Source organism: Coturnix japonica, unplaced genomic scaffold (genome assembly GCF_054131305.1).
Source record: "Coturnix japonica strain WE unplaced genomic scaffold, WE-NBRP24 Scf080, whole genome shotgun sequence".
Taxonomy (NCBI): Eukaryota; Metazoa; Chordata; class Aves; order Galliformes; family Phasianidae; genus Coturnix; species Coturnix japonica.
Window position 1 is genome coordinate 415009 of NW_028188983.1, and position 18865 is coordinate 433873.

Consider the following 18865-nt stretch of genomic DNA (forward strand, 5'->3'; position numbering starts at 1 on the left):
CAATGGCAAATCCTAAAGGCAAAAAGCCCTTTCCCAAATCCCCCTGACCAAGACACTGCTCTCAGATCCCACACGTAACACCCTGCTGGTGATATTAATTGATTGGAAACGCCCTTTGCTCCGTGTCCCAGCTTCAGACTCCTTGAGCTCGTGTCCAGGATAAGGAAAACATTTATTTTCCATTAATAGGAGATGAAAACAGAGGGTCGGTTATTAATTAACAGAGCCATTAGCAGTTTCCTTACCCTCTCTGGAAGCGCAGGTTGTGGGTTGTGGGGAGGTGAATCCCTTCCCCTGGGGATGGGGAGCAATGGGGGGGGGGGATTGGGCACAAGCACAGCGCCTTTCCTTCAAGGAATATGTTTTAATTGATGGAGGAAATGTAACTATTTCACCACATTCCCCATTAGAGGCATTGCATTCCCCTTCCTGTGCCCAGTGGGATCCTGATTGCTTTTGGGTCCTGTCTAGAGCATGTGAATGATTGATTATAGATGGCCAGGATGCCCATGTCCCAATTCCCCCCCAACAGCCCAGCATCCTTCATTAGAAAACCCAACAACTGATCATTTCCCACCCCAATCTGTTATCCAGCTGCAGTTTCAAAGCTTGGTTTCCATTGGGAATAGGTGACACCTCCTTCTCCCAGCCCTGCTTTGAAACCAAGAGCCACAGGAGGACGTGCTGACCCCCAGCCCAATGCAGGCACCCAACAGCAAGAAAGCAAGCAGACGTAATTCTGCTTGATTTTCCAATCCAGCCTCAATTTCTCCTTACTGGAAACTGCCACCAATCTGCCATTTGTTTCCAGAAATGACCCAACTTCAGCCCCGGTGAGCTGACCTGGGGAAAACAATCACACCGCCCACCCTGCAGCTAAAACAAACACCCTATACTTAAGGTTATTTGGGAAGCTCACACCAATGGAAAGTGTGGGATTAAAAAAAGAAGCTCCTGTGTCACCGTGGACCATCTGGCTGGGAGGGGGGGGTGACTAATTGCACCGTAACGTCTAAAAATACAGTGAAGCGTGTTGAGAAAGTTCATGCAGTGAAGTTAGATGGGGGTAGAACCTGCACAGCTCAGCTCCAGCCTGAGTCACCAGGAAAGGAGCGCAGGCAAAGAACCACGGCACAACTCAAGGTCTGCCTGACCATAAAGGAGCCCAGAGTGATTTAACACAGAGCCCCAGATCCTCCCCAGTGCAGAGCAGAGGAGCAGCACTGCAGTGCCCACAGGGAACCATTGGCCTCCAGTGCTCACTGTTGGCTTGAGGTCCAGCTTTGATCAACTGTTGGTCAACCACTGGTCACCCACTGGCCTTGTCCACCATCAGGGCACACTGCTGACCCATAGGCAATATTGGTCAATAGATGGTCAACCAGAACACCACTGTCCTTCTCGGCCACCAGGGCACATTGTAGGCTCATGGTCAAGCATTGGACAACCACGTTGGCCACTATTGGCCATCTTGGCCACCAGGACCCCCAGGTCCTTCTCCCTTCTAACAGCTCAGCCCCTGACCTGCACCAGTGCATGCAGTTGTCCCTCCTTGGGCTCTGCAATCTATTCCCATTAATGTGAACTGTGCCACTCACACACACCCACAGCTCATCACAAAGTGCTCATAGATTTCAGCCCTCTGCCACAACTGCTTTGACTCTTGAGAAAAGCCATCTGTGCTCACAGTCTTTAAATGAAATTTACTGGACTTGCTCTCAGAGCAGGAGGAACCTGGTCGGTTTTTCTCCCTTCTGGCAAAGTCTGGATGGCTGCAACAATTTTATGCCCAATGAATTTATGGCCCTTCTTGATGCAGAGCTGATGCTCCTAGTAACCCTGCAAGCTGCAGGCTGATATTTTCCTCCAGGCCCTATAGAAGAGCACAACACACTGTACAATGATGCTTAATTGAATCAGGGAGCCACAGGAGGCAGCTTGGAGCTGCTGGAGATGCCAATGGGGAGGCTGCACCATGATGTGAGAGCCCCTGTTTTGATCCCCATCAAGTTAAGGTCTTGGTTATGCTCAGGTCAAGGAGCCCCAGTGGTATAGAATGGGGCTGTAGATGCATCTTATGAAGGTCCAGAGCTCGTTGTGCCGCTCACAGTTGCACAGATGTAGGTTCCTGAGCACAAAGTCCTACAGCCCTATTTCATATGGGTTAAGACGTGCTTTAAATAGTCACCCTGAGCTGTGGTGTCCGCAGGGAAAGTCTCCTGGCAAATGTCACATATCTGAGCAGCCGCGGCTGTGCCTGGTCCGAGCGCGGCATCCTCCAGCATCCACCCCGGTGTCCAGGAGGTCTGCAGGGAGCAAAGGGGACAGGGGTGGTGGGAATGCAGACACAGCCTCTCCTCGAGCCCACAGCTGAACCCGGACCCCCAAACCCACTGCAGGATCCTACAAGGCTCTTCCCATCACCCGCTGCTTCCCACAAGGCAGAGTGTGAGAAAAGTGCTTTTGTATGGGGCCAACTGGAGAGCAGCGTTAATTTCCTCCTGTGCCATTATCATCTGATAAGGCACATTAGGACTCAGCCATACAGACACTGCTTCCACTTCTTTCTTTCTTCTCCTTCTCCTTAAGAAGAAAACAGCTTCTAAATATAACCCAGGCCAACAACCAGTAGCTTTTACCTTCAGAGGTCCTCGGATTTCCACCGGCACCTTTTCTGCAGCAGGCAGAGCGCTGTCGTTGGGAGCATCCTCCCTCCCAAGTGTTTCTGGGGCTTCATAGAGGTCCAGGATAGTCAGGAAGGAGCGTGTGGCCTCACTGCACGGTGCCACAAATTCCTGTGGGCTGCAGCAAGCTCTCACTTCTTCCTCAGGGCTGTTGGTGGTATGAGCCATCCTACAGTCCTCCAGCCATGTGTCTACCAGCATCTTCTCCTTCCTCCCCTCCTGGCTGCTGATAAAAGCCCCTGGGAGGGCAGCTTTCCCAGCCCTGAGGTCACTGCACTCTGGGTACCACCCATCAGCACCAGGCAACGTGTGGGCATCACTTGGTGGGGCCAGAGGGTGGGCAGAGCCCTGCGGGGCCTTGGGATGCACCTGGGGGCTGTCAGCTGGATGCTCCCCTCCCTCTGCCCAAGCGTCCTCAGTGCACTGGATGGGCAGCGACGTGGGGATGTCTTGGAAAGAAAGCAAGTCAGAGAGGTCAGTGTTGGGACTCTGCAATTCCATAGAGAATCACTAAAGTTGGGAAAGACCTTCTGGACCATCCAGTCCAACCCCAACCCATCCAACCCCAACCCATCATCCCACCAAGTGCCACATCTCTGCAGTTCCTTGAACACCCCCCAGGGATGCTGCTCCAGCCCATAGCAACACATCACTGCTCCCCCAGAGGAGAAATCATTCCTAACACCCAACCTGACCCCCTTGGTGTAACGTGAGGCCGTCACCTCTCATCCTATTGCTGTTAACCTGGGAGCCTCATCCTTCCAGCGATAACCACAAGATACGCAATTAAGGGAAAGCAGCCTAAAAAGACTGTCAAATATAGCAACACATTACAGCAAGCTGACTAATTTTTCTACCCCACCACAAATAACTAAATTAGCATCCAAACTAAAACAATTTCCTTTTACTGCCTTTTGGTGCCAACTCATCCAGCACTCACTAAACTCAGCCTAACAATCCCCATCTCGTTGTTTCAGCAGCCAGGGGGGGTCCTTTGGAACCCAGAGGCGTTGCACCAAGGGATGGGTGAGTTTTGGCTGCATCCCATCCGTGTTTTTTTCCCCTTCCTTTTGCTTTGTTCTCTATTTGTGCTATAGTGAAACAGCCCTGTGTTATCTCATTTGCAAGGGGTGGGCAAGCAAAGCTCGCTACCCCCCCTCTGCAGCCAGGGGATGGCAAGAAATACAAGGCTGGGCCAGCATGAAGTGGTAGATGGGGAGAGATAGAGAAGGCTGAGAGCTGGAGGAAGAGCATCAGCTGCCCCACCATGGGAGATGATATCTCTGCGTCCTCTCGTGATGGCTTTGGTCCGGTTGCTGCTTGGAGATGTTTATCTGAGCTCCAGCCCCGTGCAGAGGGCGAGGCTGCAGACTCACCCTCTTCATTGTGAGGGAAATGAGGCGACCACAGGGCTGCAAAAGCTGCACGTGGCTGCTCTTTCCTCGGGCAAAGACCTCCTGATTGCACCAAACAGCCTGTAAGGTTGGGAAAAGCTTGCAGGACCCCGCGGGATTCATTAATGGGAGTGTTGGAGGGGAGCAGATGAGCATCCAGAGCACGGTGGGGAATAGGAGAGCCATGGCTTGGAAAGCCACGCAGGTTGCTGGGCTGGGTGAGAGGATTTGCATGGGCAAAGTGGGGTCCTTGGAGGCTGCACCAGCACCATGTCTGCTTCCAAAAAAGGCTCCAGGCCATCGGCACCATCTGGCACAGCTCCTCCCTGCTCTGCCCAGAGTAAATCGTGGTTTAGCACAGCTCTCAGCAGACACACACACACACACGTGGCCATGCATTGGATGGCAAAGGCAAAGCCAAAACGCCTTGGCAGCCAGCACAAGGAGCTGTGCCTTCATCCAGCTCCTTCATTACGCCCTTTATAGCAGCAAAGCTCTCACCAGCACGAGGTTAGAGGCTGAAATACTCTCCATCAGCCTGGATCTGCTCTTTGCAGTGAAGAATTCAGCATCACCTCCCCCCATCCCCATCCCCATTGCTCACCCACAGTGCTGCCCTTCCTGGTGCTCAGCTTTTGCAGCAGCTCTCTCTGCCTGGAGCTCAGCTCCCGCAGCCTGGCCACCTCCTGGCACAGCTGGAGGAATATTTCACCTATTTCCATCACTCCTGGTCAGGGAAGAAGCTGTGTGTTATCTGCAAGGAGGGGACATGGGGATGCGCTGCGCTCCGTCCTACTGTGGGATCTCTGGAGATGTCGGTGATTCACTGCAATGGAAAGAAGTTGTAGTTGCAGTTTTGTTGTGATTTCAAAGAAATCAAATAGCTGAAAAGGGAAGTGATGCTGTCCAAAGGAGGGGATAACCCGACTGCTGAGCTGGGCTTCTCCATCTCTCAGCCTACAGTGAAGTTCAAGGCCTCTTGATGGAGGGATTGGATCTGCCCAGAGCAGGGGGCTGTGAGGACCCACCCTATGGTTCTGTGATCCTAAAGGACCCTTCCAACCCAATCATCTCAAGGTTCTGAGACCTTTATGTTCCCTCCCAATCCAACCACCCCACAGTTCTGTGGTCTCTAAGAACCCTTCCAGCCCCCAGATATGCTGTGATTCCATGATGCTTTCTTTTTGCAGTGGTATGAGAGCAAACAAACTCCCAGCAATGAACCCCAAAGGGGGAGGAGGCCCAAGCATGGGGGGCACAGCTCCCATCCCTTCAGTCATTCAGCCCTGAGCTGCTCCTGGAAATACATTCCTCCTTGCTTTAACAGCTGTATTGTGGAACAGACTTTCCAGCTTTCCCATATTGCACCAATTATTACCAGTCTGAAGGATAATAAATAAAGCCGAAGCGTGGTGTAAATCTGCAAGCCATCTGCAACGCACGCTTTGATTTGAAAGGTTTGTTCAATGGCAATTAGCATAAACATGCAAATCAGCTTTGCTTCCTGTCATGTTTTCCAGCTTCACCACCACTCAGAGCTGCGAATTTAAGCCCTGCTGCTGTAATTAGGGGCTCAGCTGATGGCTTTGGGGGTGTCTCCTCTGCCACCCGGAGCAACGTGGGTTCCCCAAGAGGAGTGAAGGGCAGGAATCCCAATGGAGATGAAGGAAACGCTCCCAGCACCAAGAGAGCTGCAGACATCATGGCAAGGTCACCATCAGCAAAGGGTTTTCTGTGCTTCTCAGCCCAAAACGAGCTGTGCTGGGGGCTGCGTTGTGCTCTCAGCTCTTTGGGCCCCCGCTGGTTCTTAAAAACCAAGCAGTCCCAACCTGCAAAGCAGCTAACTAATTAAAGATTAAGAGGATATATTTTGTCTCGGAGTTATATATAACCGTGCCAATTAATTATTAAGAAGTGTGTGATTTGGAGCTGCCGTTCCCAACAAACCCATATTGATTTTATACGAGCCCTGCTGGTTTCTCAGTAGTTAACCACAGTTTAATTTCCCCCCCCAAATTACCACCTTGTCGTTAAGAGGACGGGGGGTCTTAACCTCCCATAACCCAGAGAAGCATCTCCTAAATTGGGATTAAAGATGCATCTGGGGGTGCAGGTGATCAGGGCTCAGAGGGGCACGACCCACATCCTCCCTCAGTGCTGGGGTTGCTTTAATACAGCAAAAAATCCCACCCCCCACCCCCCCCTCCAAACTCCCCCACCCCATATCCCTCCACATAACCCAATGGGGACCCCATGAAACCCCAGGGCTGCAGTTTGGGGAGCACACTTACAGTGGTGGGGGACCCTCCTGCCCCTGTTCCAGCAGCCACAGCTCAGCATCGGCCTCTGAGTGCAACTGAAAGAGCTTCTCTAACAGATAAAATCCGGGGCAGGGAATTTCCCTTCAGTTTTACAGCGCTCAGAGCGAAACCTCAGAGCAGCAGCGAGGCAGGAAATACAGCAGCAGTGAATTACAGGCAGCAAAACCCAGGGCTTAAAATTAGCTCTCAGGAGTCCGGCAGGCAATGCTGAAGGCCAATGGTGGTGAGTCTGGGCTCTCCTCTGCTCCGTGCCAGGTAAGCTGTTGTCTGTTCTGTGCCTCAGTTTCCCCCTGTCCTTCTCAAGCAACGTGTTGGTGCTTCATTGTGTTGGGGATTTGCACATCTGTGATGCCGACAAAGCCCTGCCCGACTGATCCTCTGTAAGGCAGCTAATATTCAATCTCACATCCCAATAATCCAACGTAATTCTCACTCCAGCCCAGCTCAAATCCCTCAAATCCCCCCATACAGCTCAGGAGCCAACACAAAATGCTCAGCAGGAGATTCAAACCCTCCCAGCGTTCGTGTCTTCTGCCTTTGGGAGCCTGGAGAGGCCCCTGGGGTTTCCCCAACCAGTGTTTTTCTCACCCTCCTCTGCCCCCCTGTGCATCTCAACCACTGCTGGGCTGCATGGAGGGATTCTCATCCTCTGCTTTGAAAATGCAGCCAAGTGTTGGCACAGGGAGGTGTGTGTGGGGGGGGGGGTCACCATCCTGCTGTGGGGATGTGGCACTTGGGGACGTGGTCTGTGGGCTTGGTGGGGTGGGTTGGAGTTGGGCTGGATGGGCTTAGAGCTCGTTTCCATCTGTGTGATTGTTTCCATGCACTGAAAGCCATCGGTGATGGGGTTGCCTGTGCTTATACCTGCCACAGTGGCACGGCCACATCCTCAGGAGGGGCTACAAACAACTCTTTCACCCCACAGAATCATAGAACCACAGCATGGCTTGGGTTGGAGGAGTCCTTAAAGATCATAGAACCACAGAAGGGCTCTGGTTGGAAGGGACCTTAAAGCCCGCTCAGCTTTAACGTGGAGTCCTCAGCACAGCAGAGACTTTCCCTGCTTCCCCCGGCACTTTCCCTGCTATAGCAGCCACCATCCCCCAGTTGGAATCTTCATGGAGATACCACCACCTAGTGTTAAACGTGGGGCTGGAGGAGAAGGAAACGGGGCGCTCAGAGCAGCTTCAGGGCTGTGCTCCATCACAGGGGACACAGCCTCACGTTCAGTCTTTCACCCACCAGGACCCCCAGGTCCTTCTCCGCAGGGAGTCCCTACTGGTATCTGGGATTACTCCAAGTGGAAACCCCTTGTTGTCCCCTCCATATCCCCTTCACTCCCCACACCTCCTGTATCACGCCCCTAGAGGGCACCTGTCCCTCCCAGCAGCCTTATGCCGAGCCCCGATAATCCCCACACCCCCACAGCATCTCTGCCTCTCCCCAAACCCCCCCCAGTTCCCCACCTCGAGTCCAACCCCCTGCACATCCCCTATAGACCCCCACCAACCTCCAGACCCCCACCATCAGCCCTCAGACCCCCTTCGATCCCCATCTCTCCGCTGCTGAGGGCGGCGTTAGGACCGCGCGGTTCGCACCTGTGGCCCGGGGCGAGGCAGGTACCGGCTGCGGTTCTGCCCCCCGCTCCGCCCCCCGGACGACACCTGCGGCCCCGGACCCGCAGCAGCCGCTGTTACGGAGCGGGTGAGTGGGGCGGTTCGGGGCTGTTTGTGGTTCCGCTGTTCGTGTTTTGGTGTCGCTTTGAGTCTCCGTTCCTCTCCCGCTCTCGGGTCCCCGCTCGCTCGGTCCCAGTTTTCGGTCTCAGTTTCGGGTTCCGGTTGTGGCTCCTCGGTGCTCGGTCCCGGTCTTGGGCTCTCGGTTTTCGGATCCTTGTTCCGGATCCCGGTCCTGGTCCCGGTCTCGGTTTTGGGTCTTCAGTCCCGGTCCTGGCTTGGTGGTCTCCCGGGTCTGTAGTCTTTAGGGTCCCCGGTCTTTGTGGTCCCCCAGGGCTCCCATCTTTGGGGGTCCCCAGTCTTTCGGGTCCCCCTGGGTCCCCAGTCTTCGAGGTCTGAAGTCTTTGGGATCCCCCTAAGTCCCAGCCTTTGGGGTCTCCTTTCTTTGGGGTCCTCTGAATCCCCAGTCTTTGGAGTCTGCAGTCTTTGGGGTCCCTGGGTCCCCAGCCTTTGGGGTGCCCCTAGTCCCACTCTTTGGAGTCCCCTGGATACTCGGTCTTTGGGGTCCCTCTGGGTCCCCAGTCTTTGGGGTCTGAAGTCTTTGAGGTCCCCCCCAGATCCCTGGTCTTTGGGGTCCTCAATCTTCAGGGTTCCTCTGGTCCCAATCTTTGGGGTTCCCTCTGTGTCTCTGCTACTTGGCTCCCCCTGGATCCTCAGTCTTTGATCCCCAGATCCTGGTCTTTAGGGTATCCTGGGTCCCTGTTCTTTAGGGTCCCATCAGGTCCCTGGTCTTTAAGTCCCTTTCTTTGTGTTCCTGATCTTCAGGTCCCATTCCCTGGTCCTAAACCTTGGTGCTCAGGTCTATCCTGATCATCAGTCCCAGTCCTGCTCCAAATATTGGGTCTCTGATCATGGGTCCCATTCCCTGATCCTTGGGTCCCTGTCTCAGTCCTTTGTCCCCATTCTTTGGTCATGAGTCCATATCCTGGTCTCAGTCTTCAGTCCTCCTTTCCCAGTACTTGGTCCCCAGTCTTCATGCCTCACTCCCTGATCCCAATCCCACTCCCACCCTATTCCATCCCTGGGGTCTCCCTTCACACCCCGTAGCACTCACACCCTCTCCTACCCCTCCAGCATCGCTCCTTTTTCCCCAATCTACTCAAAACTAAAGACATTCCACCACACTCCCATGATGATGCTGGGGGGGTGGAATCCCATCAATGGGGCTGCTCCATCTCCTGGCTGTTTGCCACCCCAAACACCATTGGCACCGCAGCCAACAGGGCCGTGCTGCCACGTGGAGCAGTGGGGCTGTGCTGTGTCTGCTGCATTGATGTCTCTGCCTTCTTATCAGTTTGTTATCACCATCATCATTTTGCTGCTCTCCCATTATTGCTTATTTTCTTCTATTTTTTTTTTGGGGGGGGGCAGAAAATATCTCTGTTTCAACCTCAAGGTTTCCTCCCTCCATCACCGAGGAGGAAGCTGCTGTCCCATCACGTGGGCATTGTCCTGCTGCCACCCGTGACTGTGACTGTATTGGTGACCCCTTTCTCCCCTTTATTTCTTCTTTCCCCTTTTTTCCCCTTTAAAACCCTCTTCTGAATGCAACAGGCTTCATAGCTTTCACTGCACGTGTTGCTGCGTGCATCCTGGGGATAGGTTTGGGGTTGGGGTTGGCCAAGGGGGGGACTCTGGAAGGGCTATAGGAAGGAGGGGGGGCTCTATGGAGGCAGTGGGAAGGAGGGGCTGTGTGATGTAGGGCTGGAAATGTGTCCTCGTGGCACTGCCCACCCCTGGGACGCGCCCTGCGGGTGACTCAGCCCTAAGGGAGTGTGTGACGGTGTCACTGTGCTCCTATGGGACCCGGGGGGCAGCAGGGGGAGGAAACGTCCCACGTCTCAGTGCGGTTCCTATGGGGACCCTTTGGGGTTGAAGCTGTTGTGAGCTGCCCGGTGCCTTCCCCAGGGTGGCTGCGCTGAGGTTCGTTAGCAGATAACAAGGTGCTCATTAGTGTGGTCAAGGCAATGGGGATTGGGATCCTCCTCTTCACCTACAGTGCATTCACTCACACAGAGCTCCAGGAACTCTGAGGGTGAAGTTGTGGGGAGCTCAGACTACAAACAATACATGAACAGACATTCAGGGGGGGGTTGAGCAGAGATTCTTCTTTTTCCCCCCTTAATTCTGCCTTTATTGCCCTCAGTGTTGGGCAATAAAGCACAACCTGAACACCGTGTTGATCCGGGGGTGGAGTGTCCCCCTCCCCTATAATGCATCGCTGCGCTCCCCCCGCCCCTAAACCTCATGGGGACATGGAAGAATGGGGACCCCGCACTGAGCTCCCTGCCCTTGAAGTTGACAGCGGGGTGTTGGGGGGGAGTTGGGGGGCGGCTGAGCAGCTTCCAAAGCATTTTAAGAAAGAAAAAGGGTTGGGGGGGGAGGAAGGAGGGGGTGATCCTGAGGAGGAGGAGATGGCGGTGAATGGCTCCCGTGGAGCTTCTCCATGCTCCGGTGGCGGCGGCTCACAAAGAGCAGCGGGGAGGAATGGTTCTGCGGATGGGGCAGAGCTCCGGCTGCTGGGATTGCTGCTCCCATTGCACAGCTCACAGCGATCCCATCCGCTTGTGTCCTCCTTCCCAGGCAGGAGAAGCACCCGAGGGGCGGCTCAGTCCGTGCATCCCAAATGTTGGAGTAAACTTTCCTTTCTGTTTTAGCTTCGTTGCGCGTTGATCCTTTTGCTGCGTGCAGGGTGGGGGGCATTGCTGGGGATGATGCTTTGCATCTTGCAGCCTCCTCCCAACCTGTTTCGGGGCAGGTTTGCAGGGTGCAGGTGATGAGGAGCTCTGGGAGATGCTCTGCTCTCGACTGACAGCACACGCTTTGCAGGTTGCATGCAGGGTGAATTAACCCCTTGTGTGTTTCTCTCCTCCAGGTTAGCGGAGCCATGAAGCCCCCACGGACCCCCCGACCCTGAGCCGTGCCCCGCAGTGCTGCAGACAGCATGAGGCTGCTCCGCCGCCGCTACAGCCCGCTGAAGGTGGCCCTGGTGGGCGCCGTCTTCCTCCTCTTCCTCTTCATCCTACAGAGGGACGTCGGGGCCGGCGACCAGCGCGAGGAGCCCTGGTTGAAGAACATCGTGGATGGGAAGGACCAGGTCATCGACCTGATGCTGGGCGCCGTGCACAACCTCCGTGACTCTATGCCCAAACTACAGATCAGGGCCCCGGTGCCCCCAGAAGAGCCGCCCCATGGCGCTCGCTCCTGTCCCCCCGGCTTCTATACAGCAGCAGAGCTGCGCCCGCTGCTGGAACGGCCCCCTCAGGACCCCTCCGGCCCTGGAGCTGATGGCAAAGCCTTCAAGAAAGAGCAGTGGACGGCGGAGGAGAGCAAGGAGAAGGAGCGGGGCTATGAGAAGCATTGCTTCAACGCCTTCGCCAGTGACCGCATCTCCCTGCAGCGAGCGCTGGGACCCGACAGCCGCCCGCCGGAGTAAGAGCCCCCTCCTCCCAACCACTTTTTTTGGGGGGGCTGGCACCTCAGGAATAGCAAATTTCTCCCCAGTTTCTGTCTGCTTTATGCTTGATTTTGCATTGCAGCGGGTGAAATGGCACAGCAGCTTTGTGTACCTGCTCCCGGCTTCAGCATCTCCCACCCCCTACTCCCCACCCCATCCCCCCGGTTCCTCCCTCCCCTCCTTTCTTCCAGCCTGGCCCTAAGCTGACTTTTTGTTTTCTTAGCGGACTGGAACAGCCCCAGGCAGGGGGTGAAGGAAGCGGCTTCAGCACCGCCCGGTCGGATTAGAGCGTGGCCCCAACCCCTGCCTGGTCGGGGGTGGGTTTTTGAGGGGGGGGATCCTGGAGAAAAATAGCTCTGAATAGGAGGGAGAAGCCGTGGTGGCTGGCGATTATCCGTGCCTAGCAGGTGTAGCGGTCACAATGGGGGAACACCGGGTCGGGGTGGGATGGGAATGTCATTCACTGGACCGGAGGCGACGGGGGCAAAAGGAGGGGGAGAAAAGAGGTAAACCCAAATGGAAATCAAAGGGGCAAAGCCGCGGGGGCTGCCGGTGCTGCTGCCCCTCCGTGCAGAACACCGCGGTGGGGGACGACAGCGTTTTGTTCCGGCACGCCGACCCCGCTGCTCCTTCACGCCTGGTGCACGGCCGCCATAAATCCTCCTTTTTCTCCCCTTGTTTTTGATCCTTCCCCTCCCCGTAGGTGCATCGACCAGAAGTTCAAGCGCTGCCCTCCCCTCCCCACCACCAGCGTCGTCATCGTGTTCCACAACGAAGCGTGGTCCACGCTGCTGCGCACGGTGTACAGCGTCCTGCACGCATCGCCCGCTGCGCTGCTAAAGGAGATCATCCTCGTGGACGACGCCAGCACGGACGGTGCGTGTTGGGGCTGCTGTGGGGCTGCAGGATGAGGGTGTAGGGAGCAAAACTCCCCTGGGCTTTTCTGAGCTGTTTCCTATTGAAGCCCCGAGCGCCACTGGGTTTTTAATTCCATCCGGGTGAAGCCCGGCTGCTTGTCCCACGTCACACCTGGTTACATGACTCGTTCCACCCAAAGCAAACGAATGGGCACGGGGAGGTGATGGGAGAGGAGCAGACTTTACCCTCGTGCTCTGCTTCCGCCTGCAGCAGCTCCCAGGGTGCGTAAAGCCACACCTGGAAAACAAAGGGATTTCTGCACCTGGAGCATCTGCACTCTGCTCTCTGATGGGTTTTCTGCCATCCCTGTGCATTCATGGGGTGACCTGGGTGGCAGTTCCCATTCTACCCCAGTGAACTCCAAACCCAAGCCCAGGACAACCCTCCCCATCCATTACCCCCCTGCAAGGGACCCTGCAGTGCTGCTGGGCACCAGGAGCAGGGGCTGAGCTCACCCTGAGGCTGTCCACCCTCTTCTGTTCCCCCAGAATACCTGAAGGATGAGCTGGACCGCTACGTGAAGCAGCTGCAGATAGTGCGGGTGGTGCGGCAGGCAGAGAGGAAGGGGCTGATCACAGCTCGGTTACTGGGAGCCAGCGTGGCAAGCGGCGAGGTGCTCACCTTCCTGGATGCACACTGTGAGTGTCCACCTCCCCACCACCCTCTGGGTGCCCCCGGGGTCGGGATGCAGCCCCCAGTTCTGGCACATCCCATTGAAGAGATGCCGATGCTGGTGAGGTGGGTTCACCCTTCCCCGTGCTCCAGGTGAGTGCTTCCATGGGTGGCTGGAGCCCCTCCTGTCCCGCATCGCCGAGGAGCCCACAGCTGTCGTCAGCCCCGACATCACCACCATAGACCTCAACACCTTTGAGTTCTCCAAGCCGGTGCAGTATGGCAAGCAGCACAGCAGGGGCAACTTTGATTGGAGTCTCACCTTTGGATGGGAGGTCGTGCCGCCCCGGGAGAGGCAGAGGAGGAAGGACGAGACTGTCCCCATCAAGTAAGCCTGAATATGGGGTGTTTTATCCTCTCTGTGCCAAAGTAGAGCCCTACACCTGAGGAGGAGAAACCATATATAGCAGTGTGGATCAAGGGCTGAGCTGCTGGAAAGGAGCTCTGCAGAGAAGGACCTTGAGAAGGGTCCTGGTTGAACAACAGGGTGACCATGAGTGAGCAGTGTGCCCTGGTGGCCAAGAGGATCAATGGTTCCCCATGGGGCACTACACAGAGCGTGGCTACCTGGGCATGGGGTGGCACTGAGCTGGCAGAGCAGTGAGCAGGATGCTGTGTATTAAGCTGCGCTGATTTTCCTTCTTTCTTCCCTTCCAACCCAATTTTAATAATAATAACAGCTGCCCGCTGACAGCTCGGCTCTGGGAGCCCCATGTCCTGCAGTGGCAATGGGGTTCCTCCAGCTGCTGAGCCCCATTGCCATATGGGGACACCCGACACCGTGTTTGGCCGCGGCCGCATCCTGTCCAGCAGGACCGGCTTTGTGCACAGGTCACCCGGGAGACGTCCCGGCCCCAATAAAGGTCCCTTTCTCTGTGAGCCCTGCTGGCTCCCAGCAGTGTCTCATCTCTCCCCTGCTCCTCTCTGGAGGAGAGCTGAGCTCCTTTTTGTCGTCTTCCTTTTTTTTTCCCCTTCCTATTGAATAAAAGCAAGTTTCTGTTCCAGCCTCCCCCCCCCCCCCTTCTAAAGATCAGATGGAACAGATTAGAAAAGCCAGAGGAGTGAATGGGGTGCCTGGTCACTGAGCTAATCTCTGCCTTTCTTTGCTGCCATAGGCTTTCTGTAATCAAATCCACCCTGCTTTGCTCTGGATCCCGAGGCAACACAGTGAGGCCCCTCAGTGCCACGCTGCCCCGTGTCCCTGCTGTTCCCTCCTGGCAGCAGCTCCATCCCTATGGTGCCCCATTGCTGTGGCCATGGGAGCATGAGGGGCCGCATGTAGGGCTTGGCTCACAGCTGGTTGTGGGGTGCTGCTGCCCTCTGCCATGTCCCTTATAATTCAGATCTGAGTTTTGGTGTTTTCTTAACCTGTTCTGCAGATGGAGACCCTCCAGCCTTATGGGTTCTTTTCTCCCCTCTCCTATAGGTCCCCAACCTTTGCCGGTGGCCTCTTTGCCATCTCCAGGTCCTACTTTGAGCACATTGGTTCCTACGACGACCAGATGGAGATCTGGGGGGGAGAGAACGTGGAAATGTCTTTCAGGGTGAGCCCCAGGGGGCACAGCTTTGGGGACGGCCTCAGTCCCAAGGCTGCTCACCCCCTGTGTCTCATCCCTATAGGTCTGGCAGTGTGGGGGTCAGCTGGAGATCATCCCCTGCTCCGTCGTGGGCCACGTCTTCCGTTCCAAGAGCCCCCACACCTTCCCCAAGGGCACCCAGGTCATCTCCAGGAACCAAGTCCGCTTGGCTGAGGTCTGGATGGATGACTACAAGGAGATCTTCTACCGGAGGAACCAACAGGCTGCGCAGATGGCCAGAGAGGTACCCACACACCAGCGGGGGTCTCACTGCTGTAGAATGCTTGGGTGGGAAGGGACCTTAAAGAACACAGAACCATAGGAGGGTTGGGTTGGAAGCGTCCTAAAACGTTATGGAACCATAGAATATTGGAATGGTTGGGTTGGAAGGGTCCTTATAGACCACAGTAGGATGGTTGGGGTGGGAGGGTCCTTAAAAGATCATAGAATCATAGGATGACTGGTTGGAAGGGTCCTTAAAGGTCATAGAGACAGAGATGGTTGGGTTGGAAGGGTCCTTAAAGGTCATAGAGACAGAGGACAGTTGGGTTGGAAGGGTCCTTAAAGGTCATAGAGCCATAGGATGGTTGGGTTGGAAGGGTCCTTAAGGGTCATAGAGCCATAGGACGGTTGGGTTGGAAGGGTCCTTAAGGGTCATAGAGCCATAGGATGGTTGGGTTGGAAGGGTCCTTAAAGGTCATAGAGCCATAGGATGGTTGGGTTGGAAGGGTCCTTAAAGCCCATCCAGCTCCAGCCCCTCCTGTCAGGTCCTGGGGTCTGAGCTCCTGCCCTGAGCTTGGGTTTGATCAGCAGGAGGTGCAAGAGCTCTGCAGGCTCAGCTTAGAGCAATGAAATCAAGTGCAGATGGGGAAACACAACCAAAGAAAATCATCCCTTTGGGCCGTAAGGCTTCCTAGCCGCTTTTACATCCCCAACGTGTTCTGCCACAGCTCAGCTTTGCTCTGGTGCCCATCGGGGTCCTGCGGTGGGTGGGAGGATGGAACTTTTGGCCTCTGGGGGAGGTGGGGGGGGATATGAGGGGGATATGGGGGGGTTCCTGCTGGCTCCGGAGATCAGTTTAATTCTCTCACGTGACTTTGCCGATAGAAGACGTATGGTGACATTACAGAACGGCGCAGGCTGAGGGAGCGGCTGCACTGCAAGAACTTCACCTGGTACCTGCAGAACGTCTACCCGGAGATGTTCGTCCCCGACCTCAACCCGACCTCGTACGGAGCAGTAAGTGCGGCTTTGGGAGGGCTTCACTTACACCAAAACGCCTTTTTGCTTCAGCTGGGAGCTGGAATCCAGCAGAGCCGGTTCGGGGACCCCGGGGAACATCGTGCGGCCACAGCGGGGCGGAAGAGCCGGGCGCTTCCCGGAGCTCCGTGCCATCCCGGGGCGCAGACGGGCGCATCGCCCCGAGGGACGGGCGGGTTCCGGGCTGTTGCTGACGTCTCTCCGCCCCTTCTCCGCCCGCTTCTGGCTCCGTTCTGTTTCCTGAACCTTTGCTCGCCTCCCGTTGTCGGTCCGGCGGTTCTTCGCCACGTCCTGGAAGGGACGGACGGAGAGCCGGAGCTGCAGCGGCACCGGGGCAGCCCTGAGCCAGGCTGAGCTCCAGCAGCCCCTTTTAATACTTTTAATAATGTTTTTCGATCATTATTATTATTTAATTTAAAAATAAAGGCTTATATATATATATATGTATGTATATTTTTAAGGATGATTGTTATTATTTTCCCGTGCAGATTAAGAACAGCGGCACCAACAGCTGCCTGGACGTCGGGGAGAACAACCACGGGGGGAAGCCGCTCATCATGTACCCGTGCCACGGGATGGGGGGCAACCAGGTGGGCACAGAGCCCCCCCCCCTCTGCAGCCCCCTCAGCCCCCCTCATTGCCCCCCTCAGCCACCACCCTGTTTCATCATCATCCCCCCCCCAAGTGCTCCTTTATCCCTTCATCCCCACCACCGGGGTAATTATACCCCACTCCCCCCCCCCAGCTCTATCTTATCACTTCCTACCTCTGCTCTCAGGGCTGCTTTATCCATTTTCCTCACCCTGAGGTTTATTTCATTGTGTTTCCCTCACAAACTGGGGGTTATTTCAGCCGGTCCCACCCCTCCTGCCCTTTGAGGGCACTCTTATCCATTTCCCTCCCAACCCAAGAGCTATTTTCTCACGTCCCCCCCCCCATCCCAAGGACTATTTTATCATTATTCCCCCCCTCCTCCCCCCCACGAGTGTTATTTCCTCGTGTTTCTCACCCCTACGGGTTATTTTACCCCCCCCCTTTCCCCCAAGGGCTCTTTTATCGGGTGTTCCCCAGCATGGAGTTCTGGTTCCTTCAAGCACCCCCCACACTGTGCCCCCCCCTCCTCCATCCCTGCTCTCTCCCCCCGCAGTACTTTGAATACACGACCCAGCGCGACCTGCGGCACAACGTGGGCAAACAGCTCTGCCTGCGGGCGGGGGCGGGGCCGGTGCAGCTCGGGGAGTGCAGCTTCCGTGGGCAGCCCACGCGTGTGCCCCCCGACGAGGAGTGGGAGCTGACACAGGTGAGAGTCACCGCAAGCATCCCAGCTCCTTGCTGTATCCCAGCTCCATGCACTCAGTGCATCCCTGAGGGCTGAGCTGAACCGGGCTCTGTTCTGCTCTCTCCCGATCCAGGACCACCTCATTAAGAACCACGCATCCCGAATGTGCCTGACAGCTCGTGGCAAGCACCCAGCCATGGCCCCCTGCGACCCCTCAGACCCCCACCAGCTCTGGTCCTTCACCTAATGGCAGCACACTGGGACCCAGCCACACTCAGGGCACTGGCAGCCAACTCTTTCCCTTCCTTATTAATATTATTTTTTTTTCTTTTTTTTTTTTTTAATTTAAAAGAAGCAAAAAAAAGCCTTAAATATGCTGCAATTCACATCTGGCCTTGAACTCAGCCCTGTGCCTTTTGCAAACCCCGTGGAGAGATGGGGTGATAATGTGAGGAACCCTAAAAGGGGGATCATGGAGGAGCCCAAAAAGAGTCGTGGAGGAGCCCAGTGCTGCCTTTTAGTGCCTGAATGGGAGAGATGGTGCTGGACTCATGTTGGACTCATCAAAGAGACCCCAAATTTGCCCTTGGGGTGTTCTAGAAGCTGTCACAGCTGCCCCTTCCCTATGCCTGAGGAGGGCAGTGGGGTTGGCCCGGCTGTGGGAGATGGACTGGGGGCTCAGCCCCATAGAGAGCAGCCTGGTATATGTATGGGGTGGCTGCTGGGACCCAGCCCCACATCAGCACCCAGTGTCCCCACTCATGGTTGGGGAGAGGGGCCTCGGGCAGCTCTGTGGGGTCACCTGCCTTAAATCCCAGCCTTGATCGTAGGGGAAACATTAGATGGTAATTATTACTTTGGTCATTATGATGATGTGGTCGTTGTTTCTTGGGGAGGTTCCATTGGTCCTCGTGCTGAGCAGGAGGAAGGAGCAGGGCTGGGGGGTGCTCCTGGGTGCTATGCCGGGGTCACCCAACTGCAGTCCCTGTTGTTCCCCCAGCCCCACTGCTCCCCCCACCCCAATTTTGGTACCTTTTCATTGATAGACGGGGAGGGTCCACCTTTGGGTACGTGACCTGAAATAAAGAGATGATTTATTTTACAGACCCCGTCTTGGATCTGTTTCCTCCCCAGAACTGCCCCCAGCCCCGCTCTGGTTCCATTACCCTGGAAATCCTCTTATTGTCTGCAGACCAAATGCCCCTTTGAAGCCTCATTGTTGCATTGATTCCTGGGGGTCTCAGGTTTGCCACGGGTAGAGTTGGGTTGTGCCTCTGCTGTGTGTGCCTTTCTGTGCTGATAAAGGCAAATAAGCGATTATTCAGAGACAATTTTTCCCCACAAAATCTCGTGTTTTCTGCAGTGATAAGAGCAGAAATGCAGCAGCTGCGTCTTTTTCTTTCCTGTTTCTTTTTTTGTTTTGTTGTTGTCTTAATGCTCATGGAACCTGGGATGTGTGCCCAGTGCTGTCCTCCTGTGCCCATTCCATTGGTGGAGCAAAACATGAGTGCTGCTGCTCCCATAGAATAGAACCATAGGGTGGTTGGGTTGGGAGGGTCCTGGAAGGTCA

At 55.5% G+C, this 18865-nt stretch overlaps 2 protein-coding genes and 1 long non-coding RNA gene across 6 annotated transcripts; 2 read left to right on the forward strand and 1 right to left on the reverse strand.

The window, feature by feature from the left end:
• Positions 1 to 153: 153 nt before the first annotated feature.
• On the reverse strand, positions 154 to 8130 carry LOC107325812 (TRAF family member-associated NF-kappa-B activator-like). 2 transcript variants are annotated; one of them, XM_085534292.1, is made up of 4 exons: positions 7998 to 8130; positions 4683 to 4904; positions 2640 to 3133; positions 154 to 2306 (listed from the first exon to the last, which is right to left on the reverse strand). In XM_085534292.1, exons 2-4 carry the CDS (start codon positions 4798 to 4800, stop codon positions 2151 to 2153), a joined length of 768 nt encoding a protein of 255 aa, XP_085390418.1. In that variant the 5' UTR covers positions 4801 to 4904; positions 7998 to 8130; the 3' UTR covers positions 154 to 2150. The 2 variants fall into 2 exon arrangements, with proteins under 2 accessions (XP_085390418.1, XP_015742488.2); XM_015887002.3 differs by lacking the exon at positions 7998 to 8130 and adding an exon at positions 6370 to 6519.
• On the forward strand, positions 3588 to 5946 carry LOC146751531 (uncharacterized). Its single transcript, XR_014941421.1, has 2 exons — positions 3588 to 3710; positions 5599 to 5946. It is a non-coding gene; the product is annotated as an uncharacterized LOC146751531 (long non-coding RNA).
• GALNT6 (polypeptide N-acetylgalactosaminyltransferase 6) lies at positions 6527 to 18401 on the forward strand. 3 transcript variants are annotated; one of them, XM_032441095.2, is made up of 11 exons: positions 6527 to 6654; positions 11008 to 11564; positions 12293 to 12465; positions 12996 to 13145; positions 13273 to 13507; positions 14606 to 14723; positions 14800 to 15000; positions 15864 to 15995; positions 16505 to 16606; positions 17164 to 17316; positions 17429 to 18401. In XM_032441095.2, exons 2-11 carry the CDS (start codon positions 11077 to 11079, stop codon positions 17540 to 17542), a joined length of 1866 nt encoding a protein of 621 aa, XP_032296986.1. In that variant the 5' UTR covers positions 6527 to 6654; positions 11008 to 11076; the 3' UTR covers positions 17543 to 18401. The 3 variants fall into 3 exon arrangements, 2 of the variants coding, with proteins under 2 accessions (XP_032296986.1, XP_015742489.1); XR_014941417.1 differs by lacking the exon at positions 6527 to 6654 and adding an exon at positions 7971 to 8103 and having other exon boundaries at positions 15886 to 15995; XM_015887003.3 differs by lacking the exon at positions 6527 to 6654 and adding an exon at positions 7971 to 8103.
• Positions 18402 to 18865: the final 464 nt, after the last annotated feature.

What these genes read in the sequence shown, in the direction of transcription:
- LOC107325812 (XM_085534292.1), bottom strand. Translation starts at nt 4,800, where the DNA reads ATGGAAATAGGTGAAATATTCCTCCAGCTGTGCCAGGAGGTGGCCAGG. An exon ending in CAGGAAGGGCAGCACTGTGG is followed by an intron (nt 3,134 to 4,682) that starts GTGAGCAATGGG and finishes TTTCTTTCCAAG; the next exon opens with ACATCCCCACGTCGCTGCCC. An exon ending in AAATCCGAGGACCTCTGAAG is followed by an intron (nt 2,307 to 2,639) that starts GTAAAAGCTACT and finishes TGCTCCCTGCAG; the next exon opens with ACCTCCTGGACACCGGGGTG.
- GALNT6 (XM_032441095.2), top strand. Translation starts at nt 11,077, where the DNA reads ATGAGGCTGCTCCGCCGCCGCTACAGCCCGCTGAAGGTGGCCCTGGTG. An exon ending in GACGAGACTGTCCCCATCAA is followed by an intron (nt 13,508 to 14,605) that starts GTAAGCCTGAAT and finishes CCTCTCCTATAG; the next exon opens with GTCCCCAACCTTTGCCGGTG. An exon ending in ACGTGGAAATGTCTTTCAGG is followed by an intron (nt 14,724 to 14,799) that starts GTGAGCCCCAGG and finishes TCATCCCTATAG; the next exon opens with GTCTGGCAGTGTGGGGGTCA.